The sequence below is a fragment of the Coffea arabica genome, chromosome 10c, assembly GCF_036785885.1.
Source record: "Coffea arabica cultivar ET-39 chromosome 10c, Coffea Arabica ET-39 HiFi, whole genome shotgun sequence".
NCBI classification, from domain to species: Eukaryota; Viridiplantae; Streptophyta; class Magnoliopsida; order Gentianales; family Rubiaceae; genus Coffea; species Coffea arabica.
This window is the reverse complement of record NC_092329.1, coordinates 8656242-8674366: the sequence shown is the minus strand read 5'-3', so window position 1 is coordinate 8674366 and position 18125 is coordinate 8656242. Positions and strand designations below refer to the sequence as shown.

The 18125-nt window shown below is 35.6% G+C and overlaps 1 protein-coding gene across 2 annotated transcripts; it reads left to right on the top strand.

The window, feature by feature from the left end:
* On the top strand, window positions 1–6890 carry LOC113714668 (lariat debranching enzyme-like). Of its 2 annotated transcripts, none has more exons than XM_027238649.2 (11): window positions 1–140; window positions 561–685; window positions 2064–2221; window positions 3119–3240; window positions 3649–3842; window positions 4171–4353; window positions 4430–4548; window positions 4627–4766; window positions 5052–5165; window positions 6148–6263; window positions 6438–6890. In XM_027238649.2, the coding sequence occupies exons 2-10, from the start codon at window positions 563–565 to the stop codon at window positions 6231–6233; spliced, it is 1239 nt and encodes a 412-aa protein (XP_027094450.1). In that variant the 5' UTR covers window positions 1–140; window positions 561–562; the 3' UTR covers window positions 6234–6263; window positions 6438–6890. The 2 variants fall into 2 exon arrangements, with proteins under 2 accessions (XP_027094450.1, XP_027094451.1); XM_027238650.2 differs by having other exon boundaries at window positions 6154–6263; window positions 6438–6680.
* Window positions 6891–18125: the final 11235 nt, after the last annotated feature.

Here is an 18125-nt window from a genome sequence, read left to right as displayed (position 1 = left end):
TAAACTTTAAAAAATAAAATAAAATTCCGGAAGTACCCTGGCGAACTCTCTCTGACCTCGCGCCATTCTTCTCGGGCAAAAGGGAAACATCGCAAATCCGTGGCAAAACCCTCCCCGTCAGGCCATCACTCACACCTCAGGTTATTCGGACAATGCATAAATCAATTTATGGCCGTTCGATTTTAATATAATTGTTTTTACTGATATATTGATATTCCGTTTTCAGATAATTTATAGTTTTACTTGCTTAACTTCAAAATTGGATTGTTTTCGCTGATTTAAGTAGCGCAGATTGTTTAAACATGTTTAGATTTGAGAGTTTGTATCGTTTTTGGTTAGCTCCGTCTCCAAGAAATATTTTTTTTATTTGAATTTGGACTAGCAGAAGCGGTTTATGTATACGCATACTCTATTTGATGAATTTTATTTCGATTAGAAGGTTGAGTTTTCAGTTTGCCAATGTTTAATTAGTTGAAATGGCACCAAGCAACTGGAGTATTTTTCCAGCCCTGAAAAACTGTGAATGGTTTGATAAATCAAAGTTGTTGTTGAATTGGTAGAGATGAGGATAGCAGTGGAAGGGTGTATGCATGGGGAATTGGACAATGTTTACGCAACCCTATTACATTTGCAAGAAGTGGAGAAAGTAAAGATTGATCTACTCCTTTGTTGTGGTGACTTTCAGGTAAGGGTTATTTACTCCTTTTTTTTTTTTCGGTCACGCTGTTATGCTTGTTTGAGTGAGTTTTGAGTTCAAAGCTATGTTCTTATTTTGTTGTCGTGTTCATGGGTGCCGTGTATTTTTTTTTTGGTCTTGCAATCTGCATGTTGTTTTGGTATTATAATATTTATTGGATTAGTTGCTAAATAAATCTTGGGAAATGTAATGTTCACAAGGAATAAATTAAGAAGAACAACAGTAGATAAACTAACTTATTGATCATCCTATGTTGATCTGTTATACATAAGTAAATGAAGCATAGATCATTATTCCTGTAGCTTAAGGGGTTAAGATGAGAGTCCATTCAGTAAGATTTAATTGTCATCCGAATCTTTTTCTTGGCTTGTTTGAAACAACCAATATGAAGCCATTGATAACTATGCAGGGTGTTATCTAGGTATATGTAATTCCCTTTTTGTAGTATCTTTTAATTCCACAGAAAAGTAGGAGAGAAGAAGTGTTTCTGGTGCAGCAATTAAAAGACTTGAAGGTAGTTCTCCATAATCTCTCCGTTGCTAGCATGGTAGGGTGGTATTAATTTCCTACAGAATGGAAATAAGAGCATGGATAGCACCAAACTGGATTCATTGTACCTGGCTGTAAGGCTAATACAAAAACTTTTAAACTGTAGTATGGCCTTTCAGGAGCTTTAGATGAACTGAGCAACTGTATGTCGCAAGATTGACCAGAATGGAGTCTGCTCAAGCCTATTTATTAAGATTTGAAGCACTAATGGGAAGTTACAACTGAAGAGACAGCCTAGCAAACTTGGAGTTTACCCAGAAACTTGTGGTTAGATCACAGTGACTTGGATAGCTTTGCTTTCCCAAGAAAGTAAAATCCTGAGGGAAAATAAGAAGTATGAGGATGAAGAAATTTGGCAAGAAGTATCTTTGTAATTTAAAGCTCAAGCGAGCAGCTCAGAGCTCTCTATCTTGCAATGAATTTACGTTTTTAAGTTCCCACTCTAGGGCAGCCTCTGAGATTGAAATCAGAATTAATACAACTATACTTATTTTGGCTGGAGATATAGGGTAAAATTGTACAGTTATTTCTGTCCATTTAATTCCATTAATCAAGATAACATGGTTGGTTGCAACAGAATTTATTATGTATCTGAGATGAATAGTTATGTTTTGTGGATGTTGTGGCTTGTGCTTGTTTTTGTTCTTTCCTTGGTCTCCCTTCAATTTTGATATGAAGTCTCTCTCTCTCTCTCCCTGCCCTCTCTCTCCTTGTTGCAAAACTTCTATGGAGCTTATGCATCAGATATTCTGTTCTTCATCTCCAATTCCTTCTATTTATGTAATGAATACATTTAATATTTTATTCTAATGAGCAGGCTGTTAGGAATGAAAAGGATCTGGACAGCTTAAACTGCCCTCAACATTACAAGAGCATGAAGTCTTTCTGGAAGTACTATAGTGGGGAAAAAGTTGCACCATTTCCCACTATATTTATTGGGGGTAACCATGAAGCATCCAACTATTTATGGGAATTGTAAGTTAGCTAATTCCTTTTCAAGTTTATCATCAGTGGATGTTCTACATTTTCAATGCTGCTTTTGTGGCCATGTTATGTGTCTGAACTAGGATTTCTTCTTTTTTCTTTTTGATGATGAGTACTCAGTGCGTACATGTTGAAAAGGAACCTTTATTGATCTTATGCCTGTTCAAGGGTTGATGAATGAAGTTCAATGTCCATAGAGTTCTTTTTCAGTATATAGGTCAACTAAATGCCCTCTCACCCCAAGCTTTTCTCAACACGATTGGTAATACTAAGAGTCGCTTTTTCTCTTGGTATAAGTTTGTCTTCTGTCTAGGGTTCCTTTTGGATCTACACTATATAGTGATTTTTGTTACTGAGCTTGTCTCTGTCAGTGTTATTGAGCTCGTCTCTGTTAATACACGACCATAAGCCTGATTTAGTCCAGTAATAGGTTGCTTCCCTTATCGAGAACTTATAACTTTGGGATCCTTTTTTTCTCATTAAAAAGCTACTTTAGACTTTTGTTACTTATGTCCAATTTGTTGATTTACTTGACTCTCTGGTTGCATACACGCTTGTATTTCCTCTGATAACTTGATCTGCTTGATAACCAGGAAACTTTTTTTCAATTTAACTTTCTTCATCATTGATAGAAATCTTGTATGTTTTATTGATGTTATGCTTCCTTAGTTCTTGATTGTTTCTGTACCCCCCGGCTGCCATTGGTTGCATAATGTGTATTGTGGTTGTAGAAAAATAGTTTGGTTATTAATTAAGTGCTTAAGTTCGAATGGAAAATAAAATGCATGTATTGCAACTGCAAGTGTGATGCAATTTATTCCTGCTAATCATTTGTTTGAGAACAATTACAATGACTAACTAATAAGGATATTTTCTCTGTTTCATTAGATACTATGGAGGATGGGTGGCACCAAATATATACTTCCTCGGGTTTGCAGGAGTGATCAAGTTTGGAAATATTCGTATCGGTGGACTGTCTGGAATTTATAAAGAGTATGATTATCATAAAGGTACTCTTCTATGGCATGCACTTATTGCCTCGTATGTAGTCCTCTATGATATTTATGCGCATGGGGAATTAGAGCTTGGGTTGGAATTACTCACTTTATGTCCATAGTGAGTTGAAAGTGTAGTCACTGGGCATATTTTAATTTTCAAAATAGCCTTCTAGTAAAAGGAAATCTTTAGTGATCTCAATATGCTTATGCTATCTGGTTATTGACATGTTAAGGTAATAACATATATGTGATGTGTTAACTAACTGTTGACATATTAATCAGAAATGAACATGTAAATCTTGAAATGTATCAACTCTGCTTTGAAGATTGATAGAAGTTCCTGAGCGGATTTTTTTATTTTAGCTGTTGCAAATGGTATTGTTAAAGCAATATTTACAGAATAACATTTTGCATGAGCAGGGCACTTTGAAAAGCTTCCCTACGATAAGAAAGATGTTCGGACTGTTTATCACATCCGTGAGTATGATGTTCACAAGCTCATGCAAGTTGAGGAACCAATTGATATCTTCCTTTCACATGACTGGCCACTTGGCATTACTAACCATGGGAACTTGAAAGATCTTCTTCGGGACAAACCCTATTTTGAGGAAGAGGTAGTCACTCAAGTTGGCAGTTTGAAAGTATTATGTGATTCAACATCTCATGTTATTTCCACATAGTTAGTGTCGTTGGTTTATCTTTTCTGTTATCTTTGTTACTTTGGTAAGAATACCCATACTTGCTTCTTCTGATTTACACATGTAAGTTTATGCACGAGGATATTAGGCTTTGATGATATTTCTCTTGCTTATTATCATCTATCTGTATATAATCATTAGCAACTTTTGGGTGGATGAGTTCTTAAACCATTCTCATTGAAACTTGTATGTGTCTATTTTGTATGGCATTATTTTTCTCCATACTTACAGAAATTTTTTGTAGATCAGAAAAGGGATTTTGGGTAATAAACCATCTGCGGAATTGTTGGATGGATTGAGACCCAGTTACTGGTTTGCGGGACACTTGCACTGCAAATTTGCTGCACTAGTTCAACATGGGGAGGATGGCCTTATCACAAAGTTTCTTGCGCTTGACAAGTGTGTTCCAGGAAGAAAGTTTTTGCAGGTATTTACTGGCAGTATTGCTTGTTTACTAGAGAGGCTTTTACTTTTATAATTTGAAATTCATTGGGGCTTTTTAGATTGTTGAAGTTGAATCAGGACCAGGACCGTATGAGCTGCATTATGATGAAGAGTGGCTGGCAATCACAAAGAAGTTTAACTGTGTTCTCCCTTTAACAGTTCAGCGTGCAAATCTTAGGTGTGTGTATTTCATCCATGCGCATTTGTTGACATTCTTTTTCTGTACGTTTCTGCTAATTGCATCTTTTGGTTATAGTGGTGCAACACTTGACATGCAAGAATGCCGTCAGTTTGTGAGAGACAAATTGCAGGCAAGAGGGGCCAAACCTTTTGATTTTGTGAAGACAGTTCCATGTCATGATCCTTCGGCTTTGGTTGCTAATAGCTCCTTTTCTGGTGATGACCTGCAAAATGCCTGCATTTTTCTTCAAACCTTTTTGCTTAAACATCGCATGACTCCATAGTAAATGCTTCTAGTTTCAGTTGGTGACTGTGATCTAAAATATACTTCTCTGCCAATGAATCTGTTAGGATGAACTTTGTGATCGTTTTGTTAGTTAAGACTAGTTTTTGGTGAGAGTAAAATTTTGCATTAAAGATCTCTTGCAATATTTGCCTTGGGTGTTATACTGCATGGTTATTAGCCAGCTGATGATATCTCTATTGCCCTCTTTCTTGTAGGACATTGTAGGAATCCTCAAACTGTAGGTTTCTTTCAGTTTTTAGAGCTTGAATATCTTCTTGATGACAAGTCAAGGCAGGTAGCAGTTAGTCCAGCTTCATTTACTTCTAAAGGTACAGTATTGAATTCTTTGCCCAATTTTCATGTTATATGTGTCCCCATGATTTTCTAATACTGATAAGCGTCATATGTTATTGTGCTATCATAGTTGTTGAACTGTCACCATGAAATATATGCTGCCACCTACCATATACTAAACCTTGGTCAGCTCTGAAAAACAAGATAACTGACAGTTTGGAAGCATAAGGAACAAACTGGAAGAAGTTGTGGCTTTTAAGTTGCGATAGAACGTCTAACAGATCTTTGCAGACATTCAGGTTCAGCAGCAGTCAAAGGACATTCTGTAATTTCTCCAACCTTAAGTTGAACTAAGTGGCAGACAAGTTCCTTGACGTGAATCAGTGATTGTTTCTAGGAAATGGCTTCAGTGTTGATTTAATCCAATATTTGAAAATTCTGCACTTATGGAAAATTTTCAATGTGAAAGCAATTTTTGTACAATTTTAGGTGTATTTTTTCTGTTAATAAAATTAAAGAACCATGAAAGGGGGGAAAAGTTAGGATTCTTCTGAAGTCCTCTAAATGCTCTGTGTCCTTGCTTCTGAGGCATCCAGCCATTGGGGTCAAGTGATGACCTAAAGACGTCATCTTTATCTTGGCCATCCCAGTTGGAAGGTCTTTTCTGTTGATGTTTAGATCCACGAGAAGATGCTTACTTTGTTCTATTTGAGGAAGGAGATGAATATACTTCGGTGATCCTTTGTCCATAAGAGGTTCTATATTGATGTTATTGAGTAATTTAGAAATATGAAGAACCAGTATGTCTTGTAGTGTGCAACTGGAAGTTTTGTCTACAGCTATCTATCCTGGCATATTTTCTACAGTATGTCTTGTAGTGTGCAAATGGGAAGTTTTGTCCACAGCTATCTAACCTGGCGTATTTTCCATGTTCTTTTGTTGTTTTAGCTTCACAGTTGAAATCATCTTTCCACTTTTTGTGGTGCATCCTGATCCTTAACAAGTTTCAATTAATAGTTGCAGGCTCCTTTGATTGTGTTAGTGAAGACATTCCCATTGATGATGTGAATGATGAGGAAGAACTCAAAGCAGATGAGATGTAAATGTAGAAGGGATACTTCCTGTTACTCTCGGTAATTACTTTCTCCTATTTGAACTAAATTATAGAGTTATCTTTAATTGTTTTTACAATGCAGAATGATGATACTTGTTAAAACTCTTTCATAAGAAAGGATTGGGGTGAGATGTCTGGATTGTCTATATTACCTACATTGCTTCATTTAGTTAATGATCTTTGACATTGCCAGGCTAATTGGGTTCATTATTCTGGAGAACAACACGAGAGGATTCAGCTATGTTTCCAAGGATTACTGTCTTTTCCACCTTGAATAGTTTGGTTAGTGATAACTTAGGATAATTTGGTTCGTTATGCTGGAGAGCAGCATGAACAGAGGCACTGTGTGGGATTTGTTCAGGATCCATAGAAGTATCATCCTTCAGGCTCAATAGAAGTATCATCCTTCAGGCTCAAGACTTTACTTTTGCCAAAAGTAGGCTATAAATGCAGGCACTATATGGCTGATGATAGGATAAATTTCTTGTTGATATGTACTCGAACTCAGATCCCTATAGCTGATGATAGGATAAATTTCTTCTTGAATATGTACTAGAAGTCAGACCCTTACGCCTTAATATCGGGATGCCTGTAACAATTTCTTTATTCCGACATGATGCCAAGCCTTAAGAGTGTTGTTACTTGATGATTGTTTTGCCTTGAGAAGTGTCATTTGGTTCCTCATTGCCGAGTATTCTATTTATTCGTGCTGGATTTTGTGAATCCATCTTAGTTTTGAGCTTGTACTAGCTTGGACAAAAAGAAATGCATTCGTATTTCATTTTTGGTGGTAAATGTGGCTTCCTATGTTAGGGAAGACAAGTTTTAATCAAGATATTTTTAGGCAACTGATGATATTCTGCAAGTCTGGGTATGCTGGCTTTGCTTATAGAATCTATTAGTTGCCAAAAGGTGTTAAAATTGGTCTGATATTGCTTACAACTGTTTTTGTGGCTCGATAGAAGTATCATCCTTCAGGCTCAAGATTTTACTTTTGAAGATAATAGGCAAAAATGGAGGCAGTATAGCTGATACACAATACATCAAATTTCTTGTGGAACACGTACTTAGAACTCAGATCCTTACACCTACTATCCTCCGGGAATGCGGATACAAATTTTTATTTGACATGATGCCACGCCTTGATCAGTGTTTTGGTGCTGGATGATTATTGTGCCTCCTTGAGAAGTGTCATTAGTTTTGTTCATCATTTCCGAGCATTCAATGTATATGCATGTTGGTTTTTGTGAATCCATCTTAGTTTTGAGGTTGCACTGTCTTGGACAAGAATTGAAAGGCAATCATATTTCAATTTTGGTGGTAAATGTGGCTTTCTATGTCAGGGAAGACGAATTATAACCAAGATATTTTATGAAACCGGTGAGATTCTGCCAAGTTTAAGTTTGGGTATATGCTGTCGTCGCTTGTAGAAGCTGGAAGAGTAATAATATCTTCTGTTTGTTTCATTCGAGTATACAATTAATCTGCATTTGCTTGTTTGAGTTGGTTTTTACATGTTTCACTCAATTTCCACATATTGTTCGATTATAGTGGTCATATGCGTGTCCACAATAGTTGCATATATTGCACGCCGAGTAGGGGTAAACATCTGGTGCATGTACTGTTGCCCAGTCGTGGATGGATAGGTGTTCTTCTTGTCCTCTTCTGGTTGTTGCATGAACACTTGAGAGCCACTCCAGTCCAGCCTGCGAATTTTTTTTGGGTTTGCTTAGAAGCTTATGCTTTGATTTTGTTTTTAGGGGCGTGGCCATTGGTCGCCTGATAATGGCATTACGACCAAATCCCTGAGTTGTCAAAATTGGTCTACTGTTAGCTCATGAATGAATTTCTGAATCCATTTTTTGACTCTCGTCCTCCTGTAGTTAGTGGTCATCAACAATTTGTCATCTTCGAAGCAGTGTGCAATTTCGGTTGTCGACGTTGACCCTTGCAAAAGTGTAAACCCCACAATAAAAGGCAAATATGGGTCGGGAAGCATAGTATCTTTCCTCAAAATTGTTGATTGGAAAAAAAAAAAAACTTTCTGGTGTGGCTGTGGCTTTTTGGATTTGGACTCCTTTTTTGCCTCTTCGTTTTTGTCTCTTGTTCCCTGTTCTGTCCATTTTCCAATTAAGTATGCTCCAAATTCAGTTGAAGATAACCGACTAATTCATACGGTCAAAACCACGGCATTTGGAGCCAATGAGTCAAACACTTGCTTAGTATGAAATCATGGAGATGTCCAACCAACCAAAGCTTTTGACATGGTAGCTTTCCGGTCCAAGCAAAGCAACGTATTATTAAGCATAACCAATTTCGACTTTCGAGTTAAGCCTCCACGTGTTTTGCAATTACCCAATCAGCACCGAGATAGCAGATGCTTCCAATCAAAGTAAACTGGAATACACAGAGTTTGTGTAAGCGTGTGTTTCAGTGGTTTCTCTTTTTCTCGGCTTTCGCCTAAAGTCGTGGCTAAGCTTCGTTCATCACCATTTCTTGTCGTAGTTTTTTTTTTTGTCTTTTCACTTGTTTTTCCTTAGCTTAAAATAAGTACGCATTGTTGGCAACTGGAAATGTGGGCCAAATCGAGTTTCGTAAGACATACCAATTATGGGTCGGTTTGGTTTATTGGAAAAAAGAAATAGGGACGCAGAAGTTTCTGCTATATTTTGGTTCATTATTGATTTCTCACTTTTTACGTGTCTGCATTTGATGGAAAGAGGGGGGCTCGTCCCATTGATTGATAGAAGAACAGACAACGATGAGTTTCTTTAACACAAATATATAGCTCATCAGCCGGGGAGGTTGAAAATCAATGGCATGGATTCTGCTACGGTGGCATTACTTGAAAAAAAAAAAACAAAAAGGAACAAAGAAAGATGGCAATGGAGAACCAAAAAAAAAAAAAAGAAGAAGAAGACAAGAATAGCAATGTAATTTTGTCAAACTCCTCAAGCCCAAAAGCAAATGCCTGCTGCCCCCTACAAAAGAAATCCATTGTTACTAGAGGTGGTGCCCGAGTCCAACTACTCTGCTCTGCAAGTATGCATATAATTATGCACATTTGGTGATGAAAAGTCATGGGTGGAGTGCCCTTTCGCCCTCTCATTGCATGTATCTCTAGCTATTATGGTCCACATCCCACCATGTGATAGGATTTAGGGGCAACACTTTTTCTTCCTTCCTCTGGAAAACAGTACTGCACTCATGCTACTTCTACAGTATTGAGTAACAGCATTAATCGTAGTACCACACGATTGGTATCTTTGAATGGGGCTGCAAGGATTGATCTCATTTTGAATCGGATAATTCTTATCTTCTTCTGATCACTACTCATCGACTACTAGCATGGCATGCTAGCAGGTCAAGACGCATCTGTTGCTATGGTAAAAGCCGTATCCATTATCACAATCTCCCTTAACCAAATATCACTGTATTGACCATTACCACTCCATCTCTTGATGTCATCCCACCAATCACAATCCAATAGCCCCATTACTCCCGCATTGTTATGGTATTATGCAGACGTTGTTTTCTCTATTTTGTGTATCTAATGTTAGCTCTATTCTTAGGTGTTGGGGATTGTGAATTTGTGAGTTGAACTCTTCCATTATCGGCGAAACCAGTTACATCTGTCACTCAATTTCCATCACGGTTCCTTTGTCCCAATTTCTATTACATACATTTACATTCGTTATCCCACCTTCTATCATATGATCACGGGTAAATTACATATTATCTCCTCGTGGTTTTTAATATTGCGACATTACTCTCATAACATTTTAAAATATTCACTTCACCCCAATGATTTTATGTAAAGTGAAAATTTAACGAAAAAAAAACTTATGTAACATCGTAACCATAGTATCCTTACTTAAATGGTAAATCAATCGACAACTTGTATAAAAGCACGAGGGATGGATAAATGCAAAAATTACAGAGGGGTAAAGTGAATATTTTTACATACCACAATGTGGTTACATGGAAAATAAGATTTTATCACATACGCGCATTTGGTACGAACGCTCTAACTGATTGTTTGTGCATTACGTCCATTCTTCACTTTACACAAAATCATAGGGGGTTTTGTAGCTATTCAGAAACCTTAGAGAGAGATCATGTGACATTATGTAACAATCACAGGCGGATTATAAGTAATTTACCCTATTATCACTGTATGTTTAGAAACTAATAATCTCCTTTTACCTCCTAAAGACTAAAAAGGTAAAAAGAGCCACTCTACGTCTCTTAGTGCTAGCCACTACATACATGCATGAAACTTAAGCCCTAGAAATAGGTGATGCATGAATCTGATACACACATCGGCAGCAGGTATCTGCTCAGCCATGAAATGCCATAGGTTCGACCAATAATTCTAGCACCGCAGAGATTGGGCTTTTGGGGACTTGCTAGGTAGTAAGCAATGATCCATGTGGGTCCATGACCAGGAGAGCCTCCAAATTCCACACCTTGTAGGCTTTTTAGCCTTACAATGAAAAAGCAAGGCTTTCGGCAATTGGGGGAGGGCATGAAGCATCATCTGATCTTGAGACAAGTTTCATTCCCTAGGTGCAAGATGGTCACAACACCTGTTACAGTAAAAACATTTTAGTATCACATAAGTTGTGGGTATGGAGCTGCTTTCTTCCACCGTTCAAAATTTCATGCATTCTTTGCTATTTTTCTTTTATCTCCATTGGCTGCAACAGGAAAAGGATGATATGAGTGGCACTTTGCCCATCATTTCAAGAAGAGACCTTGATTGTGATAACACATCAATGTAGAAATAAGCATAAATACTCAGTTGCAATATGAGGTATGGTTCAAGCAACTCTTCCTCAAAACAATTTGATTAATAAAAGTTCCAAGGGAACTTGTTCAAAGAGGTTCTCTATCATCCCCTCCCTTTGTTGTTTCTATACTTTGTGTTCCCCTTGTGTGGATTTTGTGCATAACCCTACCACTCCCAAGTCCCACCAACAAAAGGGGTTGGCTATTTTTTTTTTCTTCTGATTAATTGATTCTTTAATTTTGTTTTTTTTTTTAAATTTTTTTTTTTGGGATGTGGAAACATAAAATGATGCTATTGGTGGACTACTAAGTTAAGAAAGAAGGCAATTTAATTTATGGTTTGTGCGTGTCACGTAATCGACCGGCACTAGTGGAATTAGAATAGAATTTGTTGTGCAGGGAGGACACGTGGCCTCTTATTATTCCATTCCAGGTTATAATGATGTGCTGGGCACTGATGATGCTGAATGATGATGGACATATCCATGTCGACTGCCATTTGAATTGCAGGAGATTATATTCCATCCTTTCTTTTTCTCCCCAGTCCCCCTCCCCCCACCCCACTCAAATGTCACATTGTATCTACTTTTTTTTTTTTTTTTTTTTTTTATAAGTAGAAGATTTTGAATTCAAAATCTTTATTTATAATACTATTATCTCATCGTCTATCTTAATTCTCTCCCCTAATATTAATATACTCGTTTGAATATATAATTTGATGTATTTATCTTTATATTATTCATTTATTTTTATGATTACTGTATGCATATGGGTACGTGCTTAAAGTAAGATAAGGAATGTATAAAGTTGTGAAACTAATGAATTTGGTATTAGTTACCTAAACTACTCCTGTCAACTTATGATTACTAAACTTAATCTCTGCTGAAGTAAATGCTAGTCCTTGTCAAAAAAAGAAAAAGAGAATAATAATAGAAATTATTTTTGTGTTATGTCCGAAGAAAAGTCTGCTTTGATGGCCTACTTAGGTAACCCCATGATGAGTACAAGAGAGAAGGAAGAGGGTCCTAGAGATAATAGCAAAAATGCAATTATACTTCCACAAAAAACTTATTTGAATATATATGATGGTGATGTAGAATTTATTACCTTACGCCGGGCCAAAATTTTATAAACCTCAAAATTATTTGAGGCAATTTTGACTTTTATAGGCCATGGTAGTAAAGTGTGCAAATAATTTGGGCAAAGCTGATGAAGTTTGCATCAAAATTCTATGCAGGCTGGACAGCTTTTACCCGAAAACAGTAGTCAAGAAAAGAAACTGAAGCAGAAGCACCTTTGGCTGGATTGCAATTTAATTGATAAAGCTATCCTTTCTTGTTCTATAGAATAAAGAGCTTTCATGGAAAAAAAAAGGACGCTGTCCCTGCAACCAACACAGAGTCATTTGGAAGGTGATGAGAAGCTTGTCTTTTTGGAAGAGGCTTAAACAAGTACCTCATCTATCTATACCAATTGAAGGACGCCAGTACCAATGTAGGACGATGGTCACACTGTTTGGAGTTATCATTCTTCTGCTCCTGATACTTGAAGCATGTGTACTGGCGTAACATGCATATAAGTTAGCGTCACAACCTTGCATCATGTCCTACTGCATGGTCTACTAGCAGTGACATGAAACTTTTTATATGCGGTCCCTGGACCCCCCTAGCACCTCACCAAGAAGAAGAAGAATAACCTCTCATTAATTGAATTTTCTGTCCTTCTTTTCTCGTCTTCTTTTCCTTCTTCCCGTTGATTGAGGTCGAGAATTGATTGGATAGTTAGCAATCGAAAATTTTCTAATCATCGAAGTAGTTGTAGAGATTGAATTCAAGTTTACTACGTAGGATTTGCCTATTCGCATTTTACTACGTAGGAATTCAAGTTCCGTTTTTCTCTAAGTTTAAAGGATCTTTGACCGCATTATTCGATCGTGCTATCATCTCAATCATTACGTTAGATATTAATCTTAAAAAATCTGCTTGTTACGTGGTACAGCCAATGCAAAATAAATAGAAGGTCGCATCTTAATCAAATCTGAAAAGAAATAACACAAACGTGTTTGATCAGAATTAAAACTTGCATGGATTCTTTCTAGTATTTTGACCAAGATAGTTATTATAGTTTGATTTTGCCATCCATCTCGATCTGCTTGTGATGGACATCCTCCACATAAACTGGAATGGAGACAGCAGGTAAATTTGAAAGACAATTATTATACTGTGATTTTGCCATCTCATTGCCATGAATGAAATCAAGAAAATGAAAGCGAAAACAAAAAAAAAAGAAAAGAAAAGAAAAGAAGAAACCTCTAGTGAATAGACCTCAATTTTATCTGCAATGATGTTGTTTTCTGGCACTTTTCCATTTCAACATTCTCATTCCCTACCACTAGCGAATATCTTCTCTCCCCCCCTCTTTCTCTTGTATCGTCTTCTCTGCCCATCTTGAATCAATTCCCTCCAAGTAAGACTTGTTTCTCATGTTATCTTTTTCAACACATTGTTTTGCTATTCGTCCATATTCTTCCAACTACAGTACATTAAACAGTTGATTGGATAAGGTGTCTATTCCACACCTTAAAATCTCTTGAAATCAGGACATTCAAGAACTTGTGCGCCATGCCATGTTAGCAATTTTAGGCCATATTTGTACGCAACCATAAAACTTGTAGACACCAGCTAAGTGATGATAGAGCTCTACACGACTCTGGCTGGTAATTAATGTAAAGACCTCCAAGGACACATGTATTAGGCTACAACAAGTGCTGAATATACAATTGGAGCCCTAACAATTAATTGAGTTTAAAGAATAATTAGTGGGAATAACAGTCATATTTAATACAAAGGGTTTTTGCATGGTTCAGATTCAGTCTCACTATCTATTTAAAGTCTTTAGATATGTATTACTTTTTCGTTTTTGGGTATGCAAAATTGATATCCGGCCATTCAAAATACTCTTTTAATAGGGTTGCCGGTGCAGAAGAGAATGTTAAAAAAATGTAGACAGTAAAAGTGGTGATAAAAAGTTGGTTTGGAGCACCAAGTTAAAAGAAGACAAAAATGGATAGAGAAATGTACCAAAATATAAGATGACCTACCTAAGTTTTTGCACTTAACTAGATGTAAGAGATGGAGCCATTACTAAAAAAAGTTAAGATTCACATATCAAAGACTTTAAGAAATTACACAGTAAGTGCTACCTAATTTTGGAAACACGCATCAATTGCATATAGTTTGCACTATGCAAAAGCATCTAAGTAAAATATTTATCCCAAAACAAATTCCTTCTTCTTTTTTTTTTTTGGGCACAAATGATTAAGCTCTACCAGAAACGAGAGGATGAGGGATTAGTACGGCATACATGCATATGGACATACAAAAACTAATAAATTATATAGTGCACATATTTATTTGGTATAATAATCAATAATACAGAGAAAGATATGCTACTACATATGGACGTACGGCTGATATGGAGATTTTTAGAGCAATGAAATTGTTTTTTGGTGGTGGTTTTGTGTTGGATTTGTAAGAACAAGAGGAGCAAGAGATGGTGGGGTGGGGGGCTGCTGGGAACTGCTATGCAGTGGCACTGCTCCATTTTTGTCATCTGAGAAGTAGACAGAGGCAATAATAGCTTGATTTTGTTTCTTGAGTTAGAAGCAGGGACCCCCACCACCCTTCATCCCCCACCCAAACACCCTCTTCTACCGCTCTCTCTTCAGCAGATACTTCTCTTGTGCCAATTATCATCATTGCATGTTTTGTTTGGATGCATCATGCACACACACATACACACACACTAACAGTCTAACACAACATTTTCAGGTTAAGGTTTCATTTGTAGGATTTCTTAGTGCATATGCTTTTTCCAGCAGTGAGTCCTTTATTTTCTTGTCAATACGATTTCTTGGAGAATGAAACATTTTACTTTTAAGAGCCAAAAGTGTTTTGATTATTATCTTCATACCACTAAATATGCCCATGTACTTACTTGTTAGTGGGGAACGCTGCAAACTGGGCTGAAGCTTCTTCGTTATAGCCAATGGATTGAAATGTGGGAAATAATGTGGATCACACCTACCTAAATACATCTCAACCTCTTTCTCATGGCCACATTTTCAAACGGGACACGTGAATAGACGGAATCAAAAAATTTGTCTTCGGGTGACGAATTTGGATATACCTAAACTTACATGTATAGCATAAAATATTTTTAAGGGTCTATCTCAGATGATTTATGGGCATTCGTTAAGATATATATTTCATGTGTTATATTTTTGAAAATGTAAGATTAATCAGTGAAAGAAAATAAACACAAGAGAAGATAGGTAAGATTAAATAGGGGAAGAAGTATATAAATGCAAGAGAGGGTAATAATTGTTAGTATGTGTATATATATAGTAGATTAGTTGAATGTTAAGGTTATTTTTAAATTTTTACCGGGGACAAAACTCTAATTTATAAAGAGTGTTCTAAAAATTTCTAATTTTATAGGGGATAAAAACTGAATTTTCTAAAACATATTTTTGGAAGGGTGGGGGGTTTGTTCTCGTTTCCCCTGATTCCTTCCGTGATGCATGGTTGATTCAGTGAATATACAGGGAAAAAATCCATCATCATATTGCTGATGAGGGGGGATATTTAGTTAAGAATTAATTTTTAATACACTAGCAGTGTATATACTTTCACTATTCGATGCATGACACATAATTCGAATTTGAATTTAAAATCTAATTTTACATATGTGTCGTGTATTTAATCATTACAGTGTATGTAAGATTTACTGCTTAGGTAATAGATGATAGAGATAAGGCCTTAAAATTGGGAGATATCTTCAAGCCCTTAACCCTAACATGACCTAATTGGTGTAATTATTGACTTCCTGTTATAGTTCTTATACAAGCCATGTCTATCGTGATTACTGTAACACAGAATTTTCTCCACATACGATTATTCATAACGTCATAACATCAACATACCGCACCAACACTTTCGAGAAATTTCTAACTTTAACTCTAATTGACAAGTCAATTAAACAAGAATGTTTTGTAGGTTTTCAACAAGTAATTGTTAATTGATGCAGCAAATTTATATATAAGTTATCATGTATGTATATTAACATGTAATGTCCTCTACATTTAGATACTTTCCAAATTAGCTTCATTTTTGTAAAAAAGAAAAAAAAAACACACTTCTTAGGCGTGATAGATTTTACATTTTGCCTTACTTAAGTAAAATTGTTATTGGTACTATGATAGATTTATATTTAAGCATGACAAATTTTATATTTTAGTGACTAAAGTGGGATAGATTTTATACTTTAGGGATAATTTCAGAAACCTCCCCTGAGGTTTCTGACAATTTCGCTAAGTTCTCCTGAGATTTAAAAAATTACACATACCTCCCTTATCATTAAAAATGATAATTTTACTCTTAAATATTTTAATGAAATTCCCTTATTTGGTATGCTTATACTTAGAATGAATTTTAAATTATGTTTTCATTCTTTTTCCTTTTGATTCTTTTTTTTTTTTTAATTTTTCACCAATAAAACTATAAAACTACTACTATTGCCTCTTGTTTCTATTATAACCAAATGTCGAACTAGTGATTTTTTTAATGACTTAATTTTATATGTTATCCAATGTTTTTATTGATTCTTGTTTTCTACTTTTTTGGTATTAAAATTAACAATAAATCAAAAAGAAATGGCCCAAAAGCACTACTAAATTATGATAATCCCACTACTCCAAAAATTCATAAATTCTAAATGAATTATTTGAACATTTTCTTTTCTATCTTCTAAATCTAAATCCATAATAAAATACCATCAAAAGTATCATATCACAGTAATAAAATTATTATTATAGTTGTTTATAGTAGATATGGACATGAAAAATTTGGCACCTTTTCCTTATAATTATACTAAATAATCTTATAATTATATAGGAAAATAAATTAAAACCCATTAGACAAGGGTATTTTTGGGTATTCATTTAAAAAATTGATCAAGTCAATATTATTTTAAGGTTTTGTTACTAAAACTATCAAATCAATAAAGGTAAGTATAATTTATCAAACCATAGGGAAACTCAGTGAAATTGTCAGAAACCTCAAGGGAGGTTTCTAAAATTATCCCTATATATTATGGACCAAAATACGATAGATTTTCTATTTTTTAAAGCTAAAGTGTCCCGTTTCAAAATTTAAAGGCCAAAGCGAAAATTCGAGAGTGCAAAGTTGGAATTAACCCTAATAATCGTGAAAACGTGTTTATCTTCTTTTTAGGCAATTGTGACATGGAAAGATTCTGCATCACTTGTATCGCACATACTTCCCAAAATAGTATCCAAACCAAGCACAATAACCATACTACTTTTAATCAATTCAACATGACTATGGATTCTGATATGCCTAACTAACTTTATGATTAAGTTTCTAATGCATTTAGTAGATATTGTAACTAAGAAAGCTTGGCTACCAAGCTTGTTTGGTTCTTCATTAATTAGTTTTTTTATTATTTTGTTATATAGATGCCATAACAAATTGAAATGCATGAGAAACGGCCATGATTTACATTCCAAATTTCTTTTCTTTATTACTAGCTAATACTATCAAGAGCACAATGTTGATTAGAGGGTGTTTTAGAAACACGTCTAGTTTGAGAACTATTTTAAGACGTACACTTAAAAGTTTCATTGCACGTCAATAAACTAATTGTAAAGAAATAAACTCCGTTCTTGAAAGTTTAGCTTTTAGCTCAATCACTTTTGGAAACCGAAGGAGGAAAGGCGGAAGAAAAGTTCATACTTTGTTAAGATTGGCAATGTCTTTTGAAGCAACTTTGTGCAGGAAAGTAGAGGGTTTTAGGAGGACAAGAACGAATAGAAAATCGCAAACCAAAAGCAAAATAAACATATAGCAAGGAAAAGTTAGCAGGATTACGCTGAGTTGTTGATGAGGATTATGCCAATTTGCCTTTTTAGGCAGTCAATGTTGTGCCCTTTTATGGAATGGAACAACAACAAAGTCAGGCGGATCCGCTCTCTCACGTCTCTTAAAACAACCGACAGCTTAACATTCCC